The following is an 18,532-nucleotide window of genomic DNA, read 5'->3' on the forward strand; positions in this document are numbered from 1 at the left end:
TGTGCTTAGCCTCCAGCAGGTCATCCATTATGGTTCAGGTTCTCATACCCTGACACTGATTCCTGCAGAGGTTTCTGCTCAGGGGCTTCTGCTCTGATAAGTCATGATTCTCTTTATTGGCCTGTCTGTCTCTTTAATTTGGGGGCAATGGTTTGCCCTGTGACATCACTCCTCTGATGAATCTACAGTCATGCACTGTATAATGATGTTTTGCTCAACAACGGACTCCAAATATAAATACAATGGTAGTCCCATAAGATTATAATAAATTAGAAACAAAAATTTGTTAGCAATGTTGAAAGAAAAGGGTAGACCCAGCTACCTGATTTTTACTTAGAGAAGAGGTAAGAACAAACTGCTCTAATTTAGGGAGAATTTGTAAAATACTTTAATGAGATAAAAGTTCAGCTTAGCTAAGAAACAAGTTCTGTTTCACATAGAGTCTGAAATAACAGGTACAAGTTACTTCAGACCAAGAAGGAAAAGAATATTAAATTTCCTTTTCTCCCCTTCAACATACAAATCTTGGTACCTTCTTTTGCAGTTGGTAATATTAACTGTTTGAGTAGTGAGGGTTTTTTTATGCTTGCTGACCTTCAGGAGTGAGTTTTTTTCAAAAAATGAAATTAGTTCCAGTTCCAGTTTTATTAACTTAAAATCATGTTTGTTTGATAACCAATTTATGGAAACAAGAAGAACATACATTTGCCTTTTTAAAATTTTGTCTTATACATATTTAAAATAAATCAATCATACTCTGGATGTTCAGGAGGCACGAAGACATACGTGAACATTTAGGATTAATAAGCTCCAACTAACACGTGTAAAGCAAAGTCCACCAATTTTACTGTTTTCATCAAATAAAAGATAACACACAGTTATCTTATGTAGCACTAAGAAAGAAAAAACACTGCTAAACAATTATAGAATATAATCAAATGTAAGATATATCCCTATTTCAGAGAGTTTATTAATTTTTTTAGAGAGAGAGACAGAGACAGACAAGAAGGGAGATTAGAAGCATCAACTCGTAGTTGCTTCACTTTAGTTGTTTTATTGATTGCTTCTTATACATGCCTTGACTGGGGGGGTGGTGGAGCTCAAGCTGAGCCAGTAAGTTCTTACTCAAGCCAGTGACCTTGGGATCAAGCCAGCAACCTTTGGGCTCAAGCAAGTGACTTTGGGATCATGTTGATGATCCCACACTCAAGCCGATGACCCTGGCTCAAACTGACAAGCCTGTGTTTAAGTTGAGGAGCCCATGCTCTAGTTGGAAACCTCAGGATTTTGACCTTCAGTGTCTCTGTCAATGCTCAATCCACTGTGCCACCACCAGTCAGGCTATTTCAGAGATTTTAAAATGTGAGAAATGTGCATGTTGGAACTGATAAAATACAGTAGCCTGGATCTCTTCTTTGAACTCCACGTCTCTCTGGTCACTTGAATTTCTCAAAGCTGCTTAAACCTAATGTGTCCCAATCTGGACTCTTGATCTACCTTGCTAAAAAGCGCTTCCTTTTCCTGTATTTCCTGTCCTAAAAAATGGAGCCTACCTACACTAGAAACATGTTAGTTTTGCCAGACTACTGACACATTCATTATCAGTTCTGTCCCACATATCTCTCTTGGAAGCATTGCCTTCTCTCTTTTCCTCTATTGTGGCTTTGAGTCAGGTCTTCCTCATCTGTTCACAATATTACATCAGTAATCTCTGAAGTGCTCTCCATTCCTCTAATGAGTCCCTACTCTACACTGTCCTTGTTTTCTTTCTTTAGCATCAATCTGATATTATTCCTTGCTTTAATATCCTACAAGATGAAGACTCTATCCAAAAAACAGGCAAAGAACATGAAGGGGCTATCTCACAGAAGAGAAAAATATTCATTTACACATGGGAAAAGTTGTTCATTTTCATTATAAAATAAATGCAATAATGACATTTTTTTCACCTATTCAGTTGGCAGTTGGTGAGAACTGATAATAACAAATGGTTACAAGAGTCTTAAGAAATACTCCTATATATCATTGGTAGTACAATATCTTGGATGGCATTTTTGCAATGTTTTGGATATGTGAAGGAACACAACCTGCCTATTATCTCTGAGCCTCAATTACTGTATTTGGTCAAACCACGCTGAAATCTACCCTAATGGCCTTTAGGAAATGAGATAATCTAGGAGAAAGTTATTTGTAAATACGAGTAGTTAACATTCATGGGCACTTATTGTTTTAAGGACTTCAGATGTGTCTCCTTATTTAACCCTCACAATAATCCTGTACGTACTATGATTATCACCCCCATTTTACATATAAGAAAATTGAGGCACAGAGAATAAAATATTGCCCAAAGAGTAGAGGTGGGATTACTGGAGTTAAATCTACATAGAAAAATCTAGTTTTTCTTTGTAGCTACCTACAACACTTTTTTTTTTAATTAAAAAATTTTTTTTTATTTTATTTATTCATTTTTAGAGAGGAAAGAGAGAGGGAGAGAGAGAGACAAAGAGGGAGAGAGGAGAGAGAGACAGAGAGAGAGAGAAGGGGGGAGGAGCTGGAAGCATCGACTCCCATATGTGCCTTGACCAGGCAAGCCCAGGGTTTGAATCAGAGACCTGAGTGTTCCAGGTTGACGCTTTATCCATTGTGCCACCAGAGATCATGCTACGACACGTTTTTTGTTTATTTTTATTATTATTTTGTGTGTGTGTGATAGCCCACAGAATTCACAGTTGAAATTTCTTTGCACATAATTTTCTCCTTGGTTAGTTACCATAAACTGGCCTTCTCTAATTGTTTTGCATATCTCATCATAGTCCTGTTTGAGCTTCTGGGAACTCAGCCCATCTCTCACTCCAATTCATTTTCAGTGCCCTGGTCAACACTGGGTACATGGTAAAGCCCTAACAAACTGCAATCGTACATTTCTGTGGAATCGATGGCGCATCTTTGCAATATGAAGTAATTTTCACTTAATTCAGACAGATACATGGTAACTAGGTGAGTACGCTCCTGACGACGACAGCTCCGCCCCACACCTCAGCAGAGGGGGCTGACCTTTCCGGATTTCCAGTGTCAATAGCATCTTCCCGGAACCATTCCTGCGGATTCTGATGCAGCCGGCCGGGACAGCGCCGCTGAACACAAAACAGAGCAAGTACTAGTAGTCTAGGTAAATGCCTGAAATTTCTAGCTCATTTACATGACTCGGGAGAAAACATCCTCAAGTTTTTGCATTTTTAAAAGTATTAAGTGACAAACACATTTTTATCCCTTCACAAATATTATAATCAAATTGCTTCGAGAGAGTTTGTTCTTCTTTTTGGTTAGGCAGATGTATGGACAGCATACTTAGAACGAACATGGAAGGCGGGGGAAGAAAGCGGAAGCCGCAGGGTCTTCTAAACCAGAAAGTCTCCCGAGGTAGCGCTAGCCTGTTTGCGGCGCTCCAGTTGCAGACGCCGTCTGAGAAGCAAGTGGGGGAACGGCGTCGTCGCTGGAGTTGAGACCAGGCGGCCAGAGTTCTCAGGGATGAACCTCGAGTTGCTGGGTAAGGACGGCATGTTTGAGTCTTCGAGAACCCTTTGGTCCTGGAAAAGAGGGAACCCAGGCGGGAGGGGATTCAGGCTGCAACCTTAAGTACTTAGTTCTGCTAGGTATCACTGGGCGCTCCTGATATGCAGCAGGAGCAGCAGGAGAGGAAAACCCAACTTCTGCCCAAGCGGAATGCATTGATTTTCTCGAGGCTACTTTCTGACCAGTTTTGGAGTGGTAGGGACAGTTTGTGACTTAGTCTTGATGACAAGGTTCACAGGTGCTGAAGTAGCTCAGAACAGGCAGGACCAGAGTTACTAGAGAAGGAATCTGAGGAAGTGAGGCTTAAGGTGAAGCTCTGAAGACTTGTCAGGGATTTGGGCGTCCAACTGATTAAGTCTTTTTGTAGAAATACAGGATGCTTAAGAAGGGGAACTTCTAGTTGAAGCCCCTCATGGAATAGATGAAAAAAAGGCTCAGAGGGTAGTGACTTGAAGGCACTGAACAAGTAAATGGCATGTTTGGCACTGTAATCCAGTTATCTTGACTTCCTATTTAAGCTCCGTAACTACCAGGGACGGTGTGGACTACAGAGGCACCTGCTTTTTGTCAACTTCTTGAGTCATTTCCTCCTTACCCCTTTTGTTTAAAAACTGTAGGTTCCTTGTACTTAGCTTTCATTAGGTGTTTGGCGTGGTAGCCTAGGGATGTCTGAGGTTTTCCAGGACTCCTAAATGACTTCCCGTGTTTAATGGTTTTGTTTCCCGTAAAAAAAAAAAAAAAAAGCCTGAACGTGTTTTTGGCTGTACAAAGGGGCTGCAAAGATATTTAAGAAATGGTCTTTACCTTTAAGGAGCTTTTTGTTACGTAGAAGGTTAAGATGGTTATGTAAATAGCCGTAACTATTGCAGAATAGAGGAAGGCTTTTAAGAGTCATTACAAAGTGCTAAGAACATTTAGATGAAGGAATGTCTTTGGAGCAGGGGAAGAAAGGTAATCAGGAACAAAAAGCCTGTGGAGGAGTTGAAGTTTGGAGAGGACGTTTAAGATTGGTAAAATATTGACTGATTGTATAGAATGTGGGGAGAAGTGCTTATTAGGAATATGTTGATTTAAGACATCAGTGTGAGAAGACTTAAAAAATTTACCTGCTTGGCAAGGTTGTGGGTACTGTGAATAAAGAGGATATCAAGAGATAGGGCTGGTGCCATCATTTTTGTGGAGGTTCTTTTTTTTTTTGTATTTTTTTGTATTTTTCTGAAGTTGGAAATGGGAAGGCAGTCAGACTCCCGCATGCGCCGACTGGGATCCACCCGGCATGCCCACCAGGGGGCGATGCTCTGCCCACCAGGGGGCGTCGCTCTGTTGCATCCAGAGCCATTCTAGCGCCTGAGGCAGAGGTTATAGAGCCATCCTCAGCGCTGGGGCCATCTTTGCTCCAATGGAGCCTCGGCTACAGGAGGGGAAGAGAGAGACAGAGAGGAAGGAGAGGGGGAGGGGTGGAGAAGCAGATGGGCGCTTCTCCTGTGTGCCCTGGCTGGAAATCGAACCTTGGACTCCTGCGTGCCAGGCCGACGCTCTACCACCGAGCCAACTGGCCAGGACCTGGAGGTTCTTGACTATACCCAGCTTGGAAAGTTTGAACTTTTTAAGGAAGGTACCGCTGATCTGTTGAAGGATTTTGACCTGGTAAGTAACTCTTATCAGAGCTATTAATTTCTTAAGGATTTATTTGACAACATTGTTTAGTTGAGTCTTGGAGGGTGTGAATTAACCAGTTTGTAAGGCTCGAGTAGATGAGTGATATGGAAGGCCTCAGCTAGGAAATAGAAAAGACAAGGAGGTAGAGTTGACAGAATTCGAGAATTGATTGCATGTGGTGGTGGTGGTGGTGGTGGTGGTGCTGGATGAAAGGAAGAGAGAAGTGAAAAATGATGGAGCCGATAGTGGTATTACTGATAAACATTTAAGGATATTGATAAAAGACAGCGTTGGTTATGTTGAGTGTGGATCTGGGGTTCAGGAGATAGGCTTGGATTTATAAAAGAGATTTGTAATCCTACAGGTGGGCTAATTGAAACCTGGTAAATACATGAGACCAAGGGAGAAAGTGGGAGGGGCAGAAAAGAAAACGGCTGAGGACAGAATTTTGGACAAGTACTTATATTTAGCAGATAAGAGGAAGAATAAATGACGATAATAAGTTAACTAACAGTTACTTACTGTGAGCTAGGCATATATTTGTCTATGTAGAAGAAGAGAATACCATATTTCCCCATGTATAAGACGCACCTCAAATTTGGGCCCCAAATTTGGGGAAAAAATGTGTTACATAAAGTTATTGAACTCAAGTTTTATTCATCATAAAATTCATACAACTCCTCATCACTGTCAAAACTCCCATCTATTAGCTTGTCCTCATCTGTATCTGATGACGGATCCCTGTCTTCAACATTGAGCACAAAAACGAGCACTAAAAAGCGGAAATGCAAGTAAAAAAACCCCTACAACTGCTGTAGAAGACGCACCCAATTTTTAGACCGCAAATTTTTTGAAAAAGGATGCGTCCTTTTATATGGTTGGTGTGGTGTCTTCCATAGAAGCCAGTTGTAGAGCGTTTGAGGCTGAGAGCTGAGAAAGGGCTGCTCTGGTTAGTTCTTAGGCAGCTTGGGGACCTCTCAGCAGCTTGAGCAGATGTGAAATGATGTAGTATAACGAAACTAATTTACCATGGGCTAATTGCTGTGATCAGGTTCCTACAGCATCTCATCAATGTTACAGTGCAGGTACCTACAAGAAGGGCACATAGCTGAAGGCGAACAACTGAGGGTCGTAGAGGCTTTTAAGAATAGTGTCAGGAAATCTAATGTGATTGAAGGCCAAGACTGTAAGAATTGAGGCAACATGATGTGGGATGTGAAGAGTCAAGTTTTCTGCTTGGTTGGGCTGGATGGTGTAATTCCAAAATTATTTATTCAACACTGCCGTGGGCTCCATAGGCAAAGGAGAAGTGGAATGCTTAACTTCTTTTTTTTTTTTTTGCCTTCTCTGGGGAAAAGGATGATTTATTTATTTATTTATTTATTTATTTTTGAACAAATAAAGTGAACATTGATTGTTGCCCAAAAACCCTCAAACGGTAGATTTTAGGTGGGTCAGCTAGTCAGTGGTCCTCAACCCCCGGGTTGCAGACAGGTACCGGTCCACAGAGAAAGAATAAATAACTTACATTATTTCCGTTTTATTTATATTTAAGCCTGAATGATGTTTTATTTTTAAAAAATGTCCAGATTCCCTCTGTTACATCCGTCTAAGACTCACGACGCTTGTCTCGGTCACGTGATACATTTATCTGTCCCACCCTAAAGGCCGGTCTGTGAAAATATTTTCTGACATTAAACCGGTCTGTGGCCCAAAACAGGTTCGGGACCACTGAGCTAGCTCACTTCTCTTGATTGAATTACACTCGTTGTCCCAGAGGGAGCTTGCACAGGAAGTAACTGTTGGTGATCTTTGAGATTTGGGGAGAGAAAAGAAGACATGCTGGAAAAAAAAGATATAGGAGAATTTTGACACTCAGTAGAGGACAGGTGTGTTTTGCAAATCATAGACTGATAGCCGATAGCCTTGAGGTCAAATTTGGGTTGTATGATTTCTGGGTCAGGTCCCAGCTTTGCCAGTTTTTTTTGTTTTTTTGTTTTGTTTTTTTTTTTTTTACAGAGGCAGAGATAGACAGGGACAGACAGACAGGAACAGAGAGAGAGATGAGAAGCATCAATCATCAGTTTCTTGTTGCGTGTTGCGACTTCTTAGTTGTTCATTGATTGCTTTCTCACATGTGCCTTGACTGTGGGCCTTCAGCAGACCGAGTAACCCCCTGCTGGAGCCAGCGACCTTGGGTCCAAGCTGGTGAGCTCTTTGCTCAAGCCAGATGAGCCCGCGCTCAAGCTGGCGACCTCGGGGTCTCGAACCTGGGTGCTTCCGCATCCCAGTCCGACGCTCTATCCACTGTGCCACCACCTGGTCAGGTACTTTGCCAGTTTTTAACTGTGAACTTGGGAATTGACTTAACCTGAAGCCTAACTTTCTTCATCTATGAAATGGAAGATAATAGTACTACTACTCACTTAATAGTGAATTGAGAAGAAGGAGTGAGAGCATGTGAAGAAGGCCTTAGTACAGAGTCTGATGCATGAGCATTCAGTGAGTGGGAGCTGCTAATGGTCAATGCAGCCTGAACACTTCAAAGAAATGATGAGCCAGTGGCGTGTAAGTCTAGAAAGCTCATGTAAGTTCTTTAATTTCATACTTTTCAAATTAATAAATATAGTCATATTTATCACAACAGTGAAAACTATAAATATGGGTACAGGGAAAATTATATTTCTCTCCTTCAAATGGTAACTCTCTAGAGTTTATTCTGTTATTTTTATTAATTGATTTTAGAGAGAGAGAGGAACATTGAAACATTGATTTGTTGTTCCAGTTAGTTGTCCATTTATTAGTTGCTTTTTATATGTGCCCTGAATGGGGATCAAACCTGCATAGCAGACTTATGCTCTAACCAACTGAGCCACCAGGCCAGGGCTATAACCTCTTTCTTGCTCATATAAACACATTTAAACAGATGTCTAAGGGCTTTGTTTTTGCTTTTTACAGATATAGAACCTTTTTATCTACATTATTTGCAACTTACTTTCCTTACTTAACACTATAAAGATACTATTCCCCCACATTAGGAGACAGTGATCTAATGATTTTTTGCATTCATATAGATACTCATGATGTATAATTTTAATTGAATGCTTTAAGTGTTTTTTTCTTGCCTCCTTTTTGTTGATAATCCCATGTATATCCTTTCATATTTTTCTTTATCTCTATATTTGACTGTGTATATTAACAAAAAAATGAGTTATATTCACTGTGTTGCTCTTTCATTCACTTAGTAACACTAATGAAAATTTTTCTAAGTGAATTAGTATAATTTATCCATACTTGAATATTTTTTTTCTTCTCAAATAGTTTGAATAACATAGTAATTATCTGCTGCTTGAGATTTAAGAGAAATTGCTCACAAAATCATTTGAGCCTGCTGCCCTGTTTGGTTTTTTTGTTTTGAATAGTAGGTTTTTAACAGTCTGTCAGTGTGTTGTTTATCCCCTGATCCAGTCAAGGATTTTTCTTCTGTAACCAGTTTTGGAAATGTGTGTTTTGCTATGAAAGTCATTCATGTTTTTTGAATTGTCTAGTATATTATGAAGTTAAATCTCAGACCCGGGTTTATATCTCTTTGGCATTCACATCTTTAGGCATCTCACACCCCCCCCCCCCTTAATTGTCTTTAAAGCCAAGCCTAAGTAACCTAATTGTAACACAACATGGTAGATGGAGGAGGATGGAGAATATAAACGTGTAGAGCATTCCGAGGAAATGGCCTCGTGCCGCCTCAACCCTGCAGTGTTCTTCTTCAGACCCTTCACCAAAGTGTCCCAGACTAGCTTTGTCTTTTATATATGTCACTTTCTCTTTGTGCTCCTTTAAACTCCTTGTTGGAATCCTATTAACTAGGATGACCCTCAAAAAATATTCACCCAAAGCCTAAAACAAAAATACAAAAGTAGAGGTAATCTGTGTGGAGGGGTAATCATGCACTAAAGTGGTCATAGGATTCTGGATTCTCTCCGAATCCTATGAGTGGCTTTCCCTTCTTCCAACACAGCACAGGTCACATTGTGCTCCTTCCTGGGTATTTTATATTTTTAGGTTGTGTTTTTCTAATTTGTTTTTAATTTTTAAATAAGTACTTTTTGTTTATTTCTCAACCATGTAAATATAGATCTGTATTAATGATTTGGAAAGATGTATATATTTTTTATTTTTGAGAGAGAGCACTAGAGAGACAGACAGCCAGGAAAGGAGAGAGATGAGAAGCATCAACTTGTAATTGTGTCACCGTAGTTGTTCATTGATTGCTTTCTCATACATACCTTGACGGGGAAAGGGGGTGCTGCAGACAAGCCAGTGATCCCTTGCTCAAGCCAATGACCATGGGGTCATGTCTGTGATCTCACACTCAAGCCTGGGACCTCGGGGTTTTGAACCTGCATCCTCAGCATCCCAGGCTGATGCTCTATCCACTGCACTTCCTCTTGGTAAGGCAGAATGTATTGTTAAAGAAGCAAGTCATATGATATGTGCAGTATGTGAATCTGGTTTCAGTATTTCATTTCATTCTTTTCTTTTGAATGCAGTCAGCCACCATAAGTCTGGTGGTACACATTAGATAAATCAAGATAATTACCCTTTTTGGCAATTGTATTTAATTTGAGTTTCATCATTCTTAACTATAGGGTCTGTGTGTTTTTGGTGTTTTAATTCTTCAGTTTTCTATTAATTTTTTTATAGACAAAATATAAAAAGGTGGTTTTCAATTTTTTTTTTGAAGGAGATGACTTTATTTTATAAATTTTATTTATTGATTTTAGAGAAAGGGTAGAGAGAAAGGGGGCATGAGGAGCAGGAAGCATGAACTCTTAGTAGTTGCTTCTCATGTGTGCTTGGACCAGGTAAGCCTGGGATTTTGAATCAGCAGCCTGCACATTCCGGGTCAGTGGAATGACCTGCGCCACCAGGTCAGGCAAATGACTTCTTTTTTAAATGAAATCTTATTTGAATGCCCTGTATGTAAAACATCTTTCTTGTACATGTAGTTCTCAGAGTGTAGTTTAAAAACCATTGTTGTCTGACCTGTGGTGATGCATGGAGTGGAGGGGATGTCAGCCTGGAGCGCTGAGGTTGCTGGTTCCAGGCCTGGGGTTTGCCTGGTCAAGGCACATAGGAGAAGCAGCTCTGAGTTGGTGCTTCCCACTCCACCCCTTCTCTCTCTCTCTCTCTCTCAAATCAATAAACTCTTTTAAAATATATATATAATAAAAACCATTATAATAAAATCTTTAGTTAATTATGTAAATACTGACAAAATTGGTGCTGCTGCTGAAATTAAACTTCTGACAAGCAGGCAGTATCATATTTGTAGCTTAAAAGGTTTATTACTACCAATGTATAAATGCCAAGTTTAATATAGGAAAAGCATACAGGGGTTTTTGTACCAAAGTGCTGTTTGCTTAGGAAGTAGAGACTTGTGTGTAACCAACTGCCAGGTTGTTACAACCTGAATGCTATTATTAATAAGGGGAGTGATCGCCGCTGGCTGGCTGGCTGGCTGGCTGGCTGGCTGGCTGGCTGGCTGCTGTTTATAAAGGTTTTACAGAGTAGTTGGGACTTAAGATAATTTGACTGATTTTATTTTTAGAAGTTTCTTATTTAAAAATAACCATAACATCATTACATTTACATAAATACTATTTTTATGAAAAATAACTTTTCTAAAACAAAAAAATATGAGTAGATAGGCATTGGTATATGTTTTTACAAATCTCTGTAATGTTTGCCTAAATAGAAGTTGGCAGAATTCTTACATCTGCTTCTGCATTCACTCTGTTGCAAGATCATAGGTCATAGAGCCTCAGGAGAACTCATCTATCATATAAACTTACAAGATGAGAGACAAGTCCCCATCCAGCTGCAGATCATTGCTCTACCATTCATGAGCTGTAGTTCCCTGGTATGTTGCTCATGTTCTTTTAACTTTCTTCCTTTGCTTTTTTGCAGAGTCCTTTGGGCAGAATTATCCAGAGGTAAGAGTATAGTGTTGTGATCTTAGGAACATAATAACTCACTAGTTTTTGTGTTTGAGTGGAAAATGCATTTTGGTCCTTTTTTTTTGTTGAAAACAGAAGCATTATATGTGCTGATATATCTTTTGCTGTAATAAGGAACTAAATGTTTAGTTTTAAGTGGGGGGGCCTGATAGGCAAATCTTACCATAATGTAAAATTTATAGTTCATTTCCCTTTAAATAAAAAAACCCAAACTTTGATTAAAGGATCACAAACAGCACTATCACCTGTATACAGATTTTTTCAATTTTTTATCAGTGCTTTTACATAGTATTAAATAAATATGTATGCTAAAATTATAGTGTGCTTTGCATTTTTTAATATAAAAATATTTTGTAATACTTGGACTGTTTCAGTGTAGTCATTATGATTATTTTAAATGGCTTGATATTAATATAAAATAACTTATTTGGCTTTTCTAATGTTACACATTTAGGCTTTTCTAGGATTTTAAAATTATTTTTCTTGTGATAAATTCCAAAAAATAATGATTACTGGGTTAATAGAATGACTCTCCCCCCTTTTTTTATTATAATTTATTGATTTTAGAGAGAGGGTGAGGGAGAGAGACAAAGAGACAAGACCATGACTCTGCTCCTGTGTGTGCCCTGACCAGGCATCAAACCAGCAGCCTCTGGGCTTCAGGGTGATGCTCTAACCAGCGGATCTATCTGGCCGGGGCAATAGGATGACTCCTAATTAATCTTATTATATTTGGACTAATTACCCTCTAGAGTATGTGTACAAAATTATAGTGGTAATGTAGGGGATTAATCACATCTGTTTCCAAAATTTCTGTTTTGTTTTTTTAAAATATTTCTTCATTTTGACTAGTTTAATAGGTATGAGAACATACATAGAGATTATTTTGATATATATCGTGATTTAAATTCAAGAGAAGTGTCATAGTGAACCTTTAAAAAATAATTTGGATATCTGGGTATTGTTATCTCTATTTTTGTGTTTGTTTTAATTTTTAGGAAGCTGATGGAACTTTGGATTGTATCAGCATGGCCCTGACTTGTACCTTTAATAGATGGGGCACGCTGCTTGCAGTAGGCTGTAATGATGGCCGAATTGTCATCTGGGATTTTTTGACAAGAGGCATTGCTAAAATAATTAGTGCACACATCCATCCCGTCTGTTCTTTATGGTAAGGAATTTTAAATTTAATATTTTTAATATGAGTTAAAGTAGGGGAATGAATGGTGACTGTGTAGTTGGCAATCTTATTGTCGATATTATTTTTATACTATGAAATGTCCAGCTATTAGTAATAAATTGCTCATAGCTTATGTAAACCTGGAACCCATGCTGTCCTTGGTGCTCCTTTGTGATGAAAAAGTCAGTGTAATATATGGATCTATATCAAACTTGTCTGAGAACATTTCAGTACTGAAAAGAGATATTTACTGATTGTAGCTCTAGTAAGATTAGTGATAATGACATTTTATTTAGAATAAATTTTGGTTAGGAGAGAAGCTTGGAAGTCATCAAGGCTGGCCTTGTCTGGGTTCTTAAATTCCAGCAATTTTAGTGATCACAGGCATGTCCATTTCTTCATTGACCTATATAGTTATTAAGGCTTTCTATCAAATATTTGAGTTGGACTCTGGTTTAATATAAATTCCCACTGGCCCTGGCTGGTTGGCTCAGCGGTAGAGCGTCCGCCTGGCGTGCAGGAGTCCCGGGTTTGATTCCCAGCCAGGGCACACAGGAGAAGTGCCCATCTGTTTCTCCACCCTTCCCTCTCTCTTTCCTCTCTGTCTCTCTCTTCCCCTCCCGCAGCCAAGGCTCCATTGGAGCAAAGATGGTCCGGGCGCTGAGGATGACTCTGTGGCCTCTGCCTCAGGCGCTAGAATGGCTCTGGATGCAACAGAGCATCGCCCCCTGGTGGGCATGCCGGGTGGATCCTGGTTGGGCTCATGCGGGAGTCTGTCTGACTGCCTCCCTGTTTCCAGCTTCGGAAAAATGAAAAAAAAAAAAAAATTCCCACTGATTTTTTTTCTTATTCTTTGAGACCACTATTTACTTCATAAAATTTCATTTTGGGGCAGCACATCTTTTAAATGAACTTGGGACCAAAAAAAAGCACCTAATCAAATCTAGATTTACTAAACTGTAACATGTTTACTTTTGTCTAAATAGAAGCAGCAGAAATATATTGTAAAGCACCCACCAGTAAAGAGCTGGTGGTTTTGGCCAAAACTTTTCTGTAGTCCAGATGATCTCTCAGGTCCCTTCCAGCTCCTTTACATTTCATGTCCTTTTTATTGTTGTGTATTTTGTTTTCATTTTTATTTTATTTTATGTTTTATTTGAATTTATTGGGGTGACACTGATTAACATAATTATATAGGTTTCAGGTAACCAGTTCTACAACACATCTCTGTACACTGTAATGTGTGTTCACCCCCATTGTTGTGTTTTTACAGTAAGATTCAGATACCTATTTTATTATAAACAAGTATATGATAATTTATAAAGTTATGGAAAATATGGCAAAAAATAGAAAGAATTCATATTTCCCATAGTTCTTTTTTTTGTGTGTGTATATTTCTGAAGCTGGAAATAGGGAGAGACAGTCAGACAGACTCCCGCATGCGCCCGACCGGGATCCACCCGGTACGCCCACCAGGGGGCGATGCTCTGCCCCTCCGGGGCGTCGCTCTGTTGCAACCAGAGCCACTCCAGCGCCTGGGGCAGAGGCCAAGGAACCATCCCCAGCGCACGGGCCATCTTTGCTCCAGTGGAGCCTCGCTGCGGGAGGGGAAGAGAGAGACAGAGAGGAAGGAGAGGGGGAGGGGTGGAGAAGCAGATGGGCGCTTCTCCTGTGTGCCCTGGCCAGGAATCAAACCCGGCACTTCCACATGCCAGGCCGACGCTCTACCACTGAGCCAACCGGCCAGGGCCTTCCCATAGTTCTATCACACAGATGTTACTATAGTGAAATTTTTTTTTTTTTTATAATTTTTTAATGGGTGTACAACTGTGAACTGGGTTTTTTTTTAAATTTTTTATTCATTTTAGAGAGGAGAGGGAGAGACAGAGAGAGAGAGACAGAGAGAGAGAGAGGGAGAGGAGAGACAGAGAAAGAGAAGGGGGGGAGGAGCTGGAAGCATCAACTCCCATATGTGCCTTGACCAAGCAAGCCCAGGGCTTTGAACCGGCGACCTCAGCATTTCCAGGTCGACACTTTATCCACTGCGCCACCACAGGTCAGGCATGGTGAAATTTTTTGATTGGTTTCTATATGTGGTTTTAAAAAGTAGAGTTTGTCATTGTACTTCAGTTTTTATTATTTTGTTTATTCTCTGGAATTGCTACTTTAAGGACAGTCTCAAAGCTCAGAACTTCCTCCCTGCCTAAAAGAAAAAAAAGCCTATTTTTTGTTATAGCAGCACTAAGGGCTCTCTGATTGTGATATTTGCCTATGTTCTTTCACAGAGCCACTTGGAGTGTTATTTTGAACTATTAAGAGCTTCTGTTACTAGATAGGAAAATGTTGTGAGAACATTCTAATATATTGCTCAGTTGTAACTGCTTATTGTGGATTTGAGTATATGTTAAAAAAAAAAAAGAATGCTATTGACCCATGCACCCATGAAATTAGGGCAATATGTGTGACTCATGCATTGTTGTCCGTAAGAGTGGTGATATACTTTACCTTCAAGTATGTGCTAAAGCTACTCTTTTTTTCTTCTCAGCTGGAGTCGAGATGGTCATAAGCTCGTGAGTGCTTCCACTGATAACATAGTGTCACAGTGGGATGTTCTTTCAGGCGACTGTGACCAGAGGTTTCGATTCCCTTCACCCATCTTGAAAGTCCAGTATCATCCACGAGATCAGTATGTTGAATCTAAGCTGTTCTTTCCTGGGGTGGGGTCTAATTCTGTATGGATTAGCACCAGGCTCTGACAGTTTCAGTTTAAGGTTTTAGGAGGCAAATGCTCATATCTCTTTAAACCTTGCACATAAAAAGTCTTTCTAAGTTGGCTCTACTGAATACGTATATCTTAAGAAGAGTATTATACTATATAATTAAAAGCCTGCCAAAATTAGGATTTTGGAAACAGGCAAAGGTACGAATAAGTATAATAACTAGTTCTTGATCTTCTCCTCTGCCTCCATTGTTTGAATTTCTTTAGTGGGGGAGAACGTTCAGTATTAAAACTGCATTTAAGAAAGAGTTACACGTCATTCTGTTACCCAGATATAACTGACTGCATTTCTCTGAATTCTCCTTTCTCTTTACATATAAAGGTTGGTACATAATGCTTTATATAGCATTATGTATTTTTTGCATGGTTTTGATCAGCATTTTGCTCTTCTACTTTATTTTATACATATTTTACTGATTTTCGCTACATTTTTATTTTTAGTGATTACATTTTATTTTGTCAAGGTAGGGTCCCATAACTTGACTCAGTCATTTCTCTATTATTAGACATTTAGATGTTAGTCTTTTTCACCATAATAAATTTGCTTGGGCTGGAAGAATTGGTGAGGGTAATGTATAGGAATCAAGGAAAACAGCAAGGGAATCAGCCTTCTGATACCAAAGCAACGGCCAATGTACTATTCATATTTTTAAACAGGAACAAGGTTCTCGTGTGTCCCATGAAATCTGCTCCTGTCATGTTGACCCTTTCAGATTCCAAACATGTTGTTCTGCCGGTAGACGATGACTCTGACTTGAACGTGGTAGCATCTTTTGATAGGCGAGGGGAATATATCTATACAGGAAACGCAAAAGGCAAGGTAAGCCTAGAAGCCAGTGAAACACGCCTTAGTTGTCCTGTGCTTGGGATCACTTTATGTGTACTTGTCTACTTTCTTTGAAATTTCTTTTATGCTCACACTAAGCATGCCTCCTGCCTATGGCGATTGTAGCCTGTTTTTCTCTTATGCTTAATAATTTGTTCCTTGGATTGAGAGTAGCCAATGGTTATGCAGCCTAGAAAAAGATGGAAGGACCTTTACTGGATGCTACTAATGAAGGGCGATTACTAAATTATAAAATTTAAAAGTCATATTATAAAATGGAATACTGTTGATGAAAATATCTACTTCTGGCCTGACCAGTGGTGGCTCAGTGGATAGAATGTGGACCTGGGACACTGAGGTCCCAGGTTTGAAACCAGAAGGTCACCAGCTTGAGCATGGCCTCATCTGCCTTGAGCTTAGGCTCACCAGCTTGAGCGCAGGGATGCTGGTTTGAGGATGGGATCATAGACGTGACCGCATGGTCGCTGGCTTGAGCCCAAAGGTTGCTGGCTTGAGCAAGGTGTCACTGGCTCAGCTGGAGCACACAGAAGCACCCATCTACTTCTCCACCCCTCCCTCTCTCGCTTCTCTCTCTCTTTCTTTCTCCCTCCCTCCCTCCCTCCCTCCCTCCCTCTCTCTCCCCCTCTCCCCCTCTCCCCCTCTCCCCTTTTCCTTTTCCCTCCCCCTCTCCCTCTCCCTCTCCCTCTCCCTCTCTCCCCCCTTTCTACCCCCCCTCCCCTTCTGCAGCCATGGCTCAATTGGACCAAGGTGTTCTAGGCACTGAGGATGGCTCCATAGCCTCCTCGTCAGGCGCTAAATAATGGCTCCAGTTGCAACTGAGCAAGTGCCCCAGATGGGCAGAGCATCACCCCCTAGTGGGCTTGCCTGGTGGATCCCAGTCAGGGTTCATGTAGGAGTCTGTCTCTTCCTCCCTATCCTGTCACTAAATTAAAAAAAAAAATACACACACACACATATGTATGTATGAACATAAAATTTACTGTGTATAGTTGTCAGTAAGTATACTCACACTGTTGTGCTTCCATCAACACCGTCCCTCACTAGAACTCTTCATCTTGCGAAACATTAACTCCTTATTCCTTGCCTGCCCCACCTCCCACCCCCAGCCCCTGGCAACTATCATTCTACTTTCTGTCTCTGAATTTGGCAACTCCTGGCTTTTTCATTTAGCATAATGTCCTTAAGATTTATTCTTGCTCAGTGTGTGCCAGAATTTCCCTCCTTTTCAAAGCTGAATAATATTCCATTGTATGTACAATATATACTACATTTTGTTTTTTCATTCATCTTAATGAGTACTCTGGTCGCTTCCACTTTTTGATTAGTGTGAATAACACTGAACATTATATTTTAAGGCATTATCCTTTATTTAAAGAGGTAAAAGGCAATACCAGTTATTAATTAGGCTGAATGCATGGGAATAAAGATGTTGATATTTTTACCCCAGTCTCTGCCCAGTTTTAGAAACAGAAGCCAGATCTAACTACTGTAAGTTAACAGAAGACTTACTTTTTACTTTTTTTTTTAACTTTAGATTTTGGTCCTAAAAACAGATTCTCAGGATCTTGTTGCTTCCTTCAGAGTGACTACTGGAACAAGCAATACCACAGCCATTAAGTCAATAGAGTTTGCCCGGAAGGGGAGGTAAGACCTCGTCTTGGTAGGAACAGTGTTAAAGTTGAGGGGAATGCAAAAATACTTTAAGATTCACAGTGTTTGTGTATATTATACTTAAATTTTTTTTATAGTTTACTTTGAAAAGTTATCAGTATCTAGTTCTTAAGTTCATAAAATTTACTGCATTGAACTGGCATTCACATCTTCTTTATCTGGAGGTTAGCAAGCAGTTCCTCCACAGTAAGAACATGGAGTGATATGTGCTTAGAACCAAAATGCCTGGCACGTAGTTGGTACTGGGTAATGATTAGCTATTATTACAATCAGAATTGATTTCAGAGAATTCACATAGTAACTGAACATGTAGTTGACTCATGGAAAGCCTATTTACAATCCCTTTAATTACAGGTGTTTTTATGGTAAGTTTGGTTACCCAGCTAGGAGTAGGTGTACCAACAGAAACAAGAAGGAATATGTTGTCAGTAAAAGAGGTGACACCCTGTTTCATATAGGAGCACCCATACGTCTTTAGGGTACATTCATGTTCAAAATTCTCTTAAATTAAAAAAAGGTTAGTGAAGTCTGGAAGAAGGTGTAAAATAACATAATTTAGACAGATTTCTGATGTCATTACAGTAAAAAAAAAGGAATATTTTAAATTGAAATAGTTTATGAATTTATTAAGATTAATATAGAGCCTGGCTCAGTTGGTTGGAGTGTCATCCTGATATGCCAAGGTTGTGGGTTCGATTCCTGGTCAGGGCACATACAGAATCTACCAGTGAATGTTTAAATAAGTAGAACAACAAATCACTGTTTCTCTTGTTCTCACTAAAATCAAATAAAAAATTTTAAGC

At 39.8% G+C, this 18,532-nt stretch overlaps 1 protein-coding gene across 3 annotated transcripts in view; it reads left to right on the forward strand.

Annotated features, from left to right (window-relative positions):
• Window positions 1-3,375: 3,375 nt before the first annotated feature.
• Window positions 3,376-18,532, forward strand: part of RBBP5 (RB binding protein 5, histone lysine methyltransferase complex subunit) — a 29,747-nt gene continuing 14,590 nt past the window's right edge. For all 3 annotated transcript variants that reach the window (XM_066261578.1, XM_066261579.1, XM_066261577.1), the window contains exons 1-6: window positions 3,376-3,547; window positions 11,203-11,228; window positions 12,251-12,423; window positions 14,978-15,118; window positions 15,869-16,031; window positions 17,593-17,702. In XM_066261578.1, the coding sequence (XP_066117675.1) occupies window positions 3,529-3,547; window positions 11,203-11,228; window positions 12,251-12,423; window positions 14,978-15,118; window positions 15,869-16,031; window positions 17,593-17,702 (632 nt within the window). In that variant the 5' untranslated portion in view covers window positions 3,376-3,528. The remainder of the gene's footprint in view (window positions 3,548-11,202; window positions 11,229-12,250; window positions 12,424-14,977; window positions 15,119-15,868; window positions 16,032-17,592; window positions 17,703-18,532) is intronic.

Source organism: Saccopteryx bilineata, chromosome 2 (genome assembly GCF_036850765.1).
Source record: "Saccopteryx bilineata isolate mSacBil1 chromosome 2, mSacBil1_pri_phased_curated, whole genome shotgun sequence".
NCBI lineage: Eukaryota > Metazoa > Chordata > Mammalia > Chiroptera > Emballonuridae > Saccopteryx > Saccopteryx bilineata.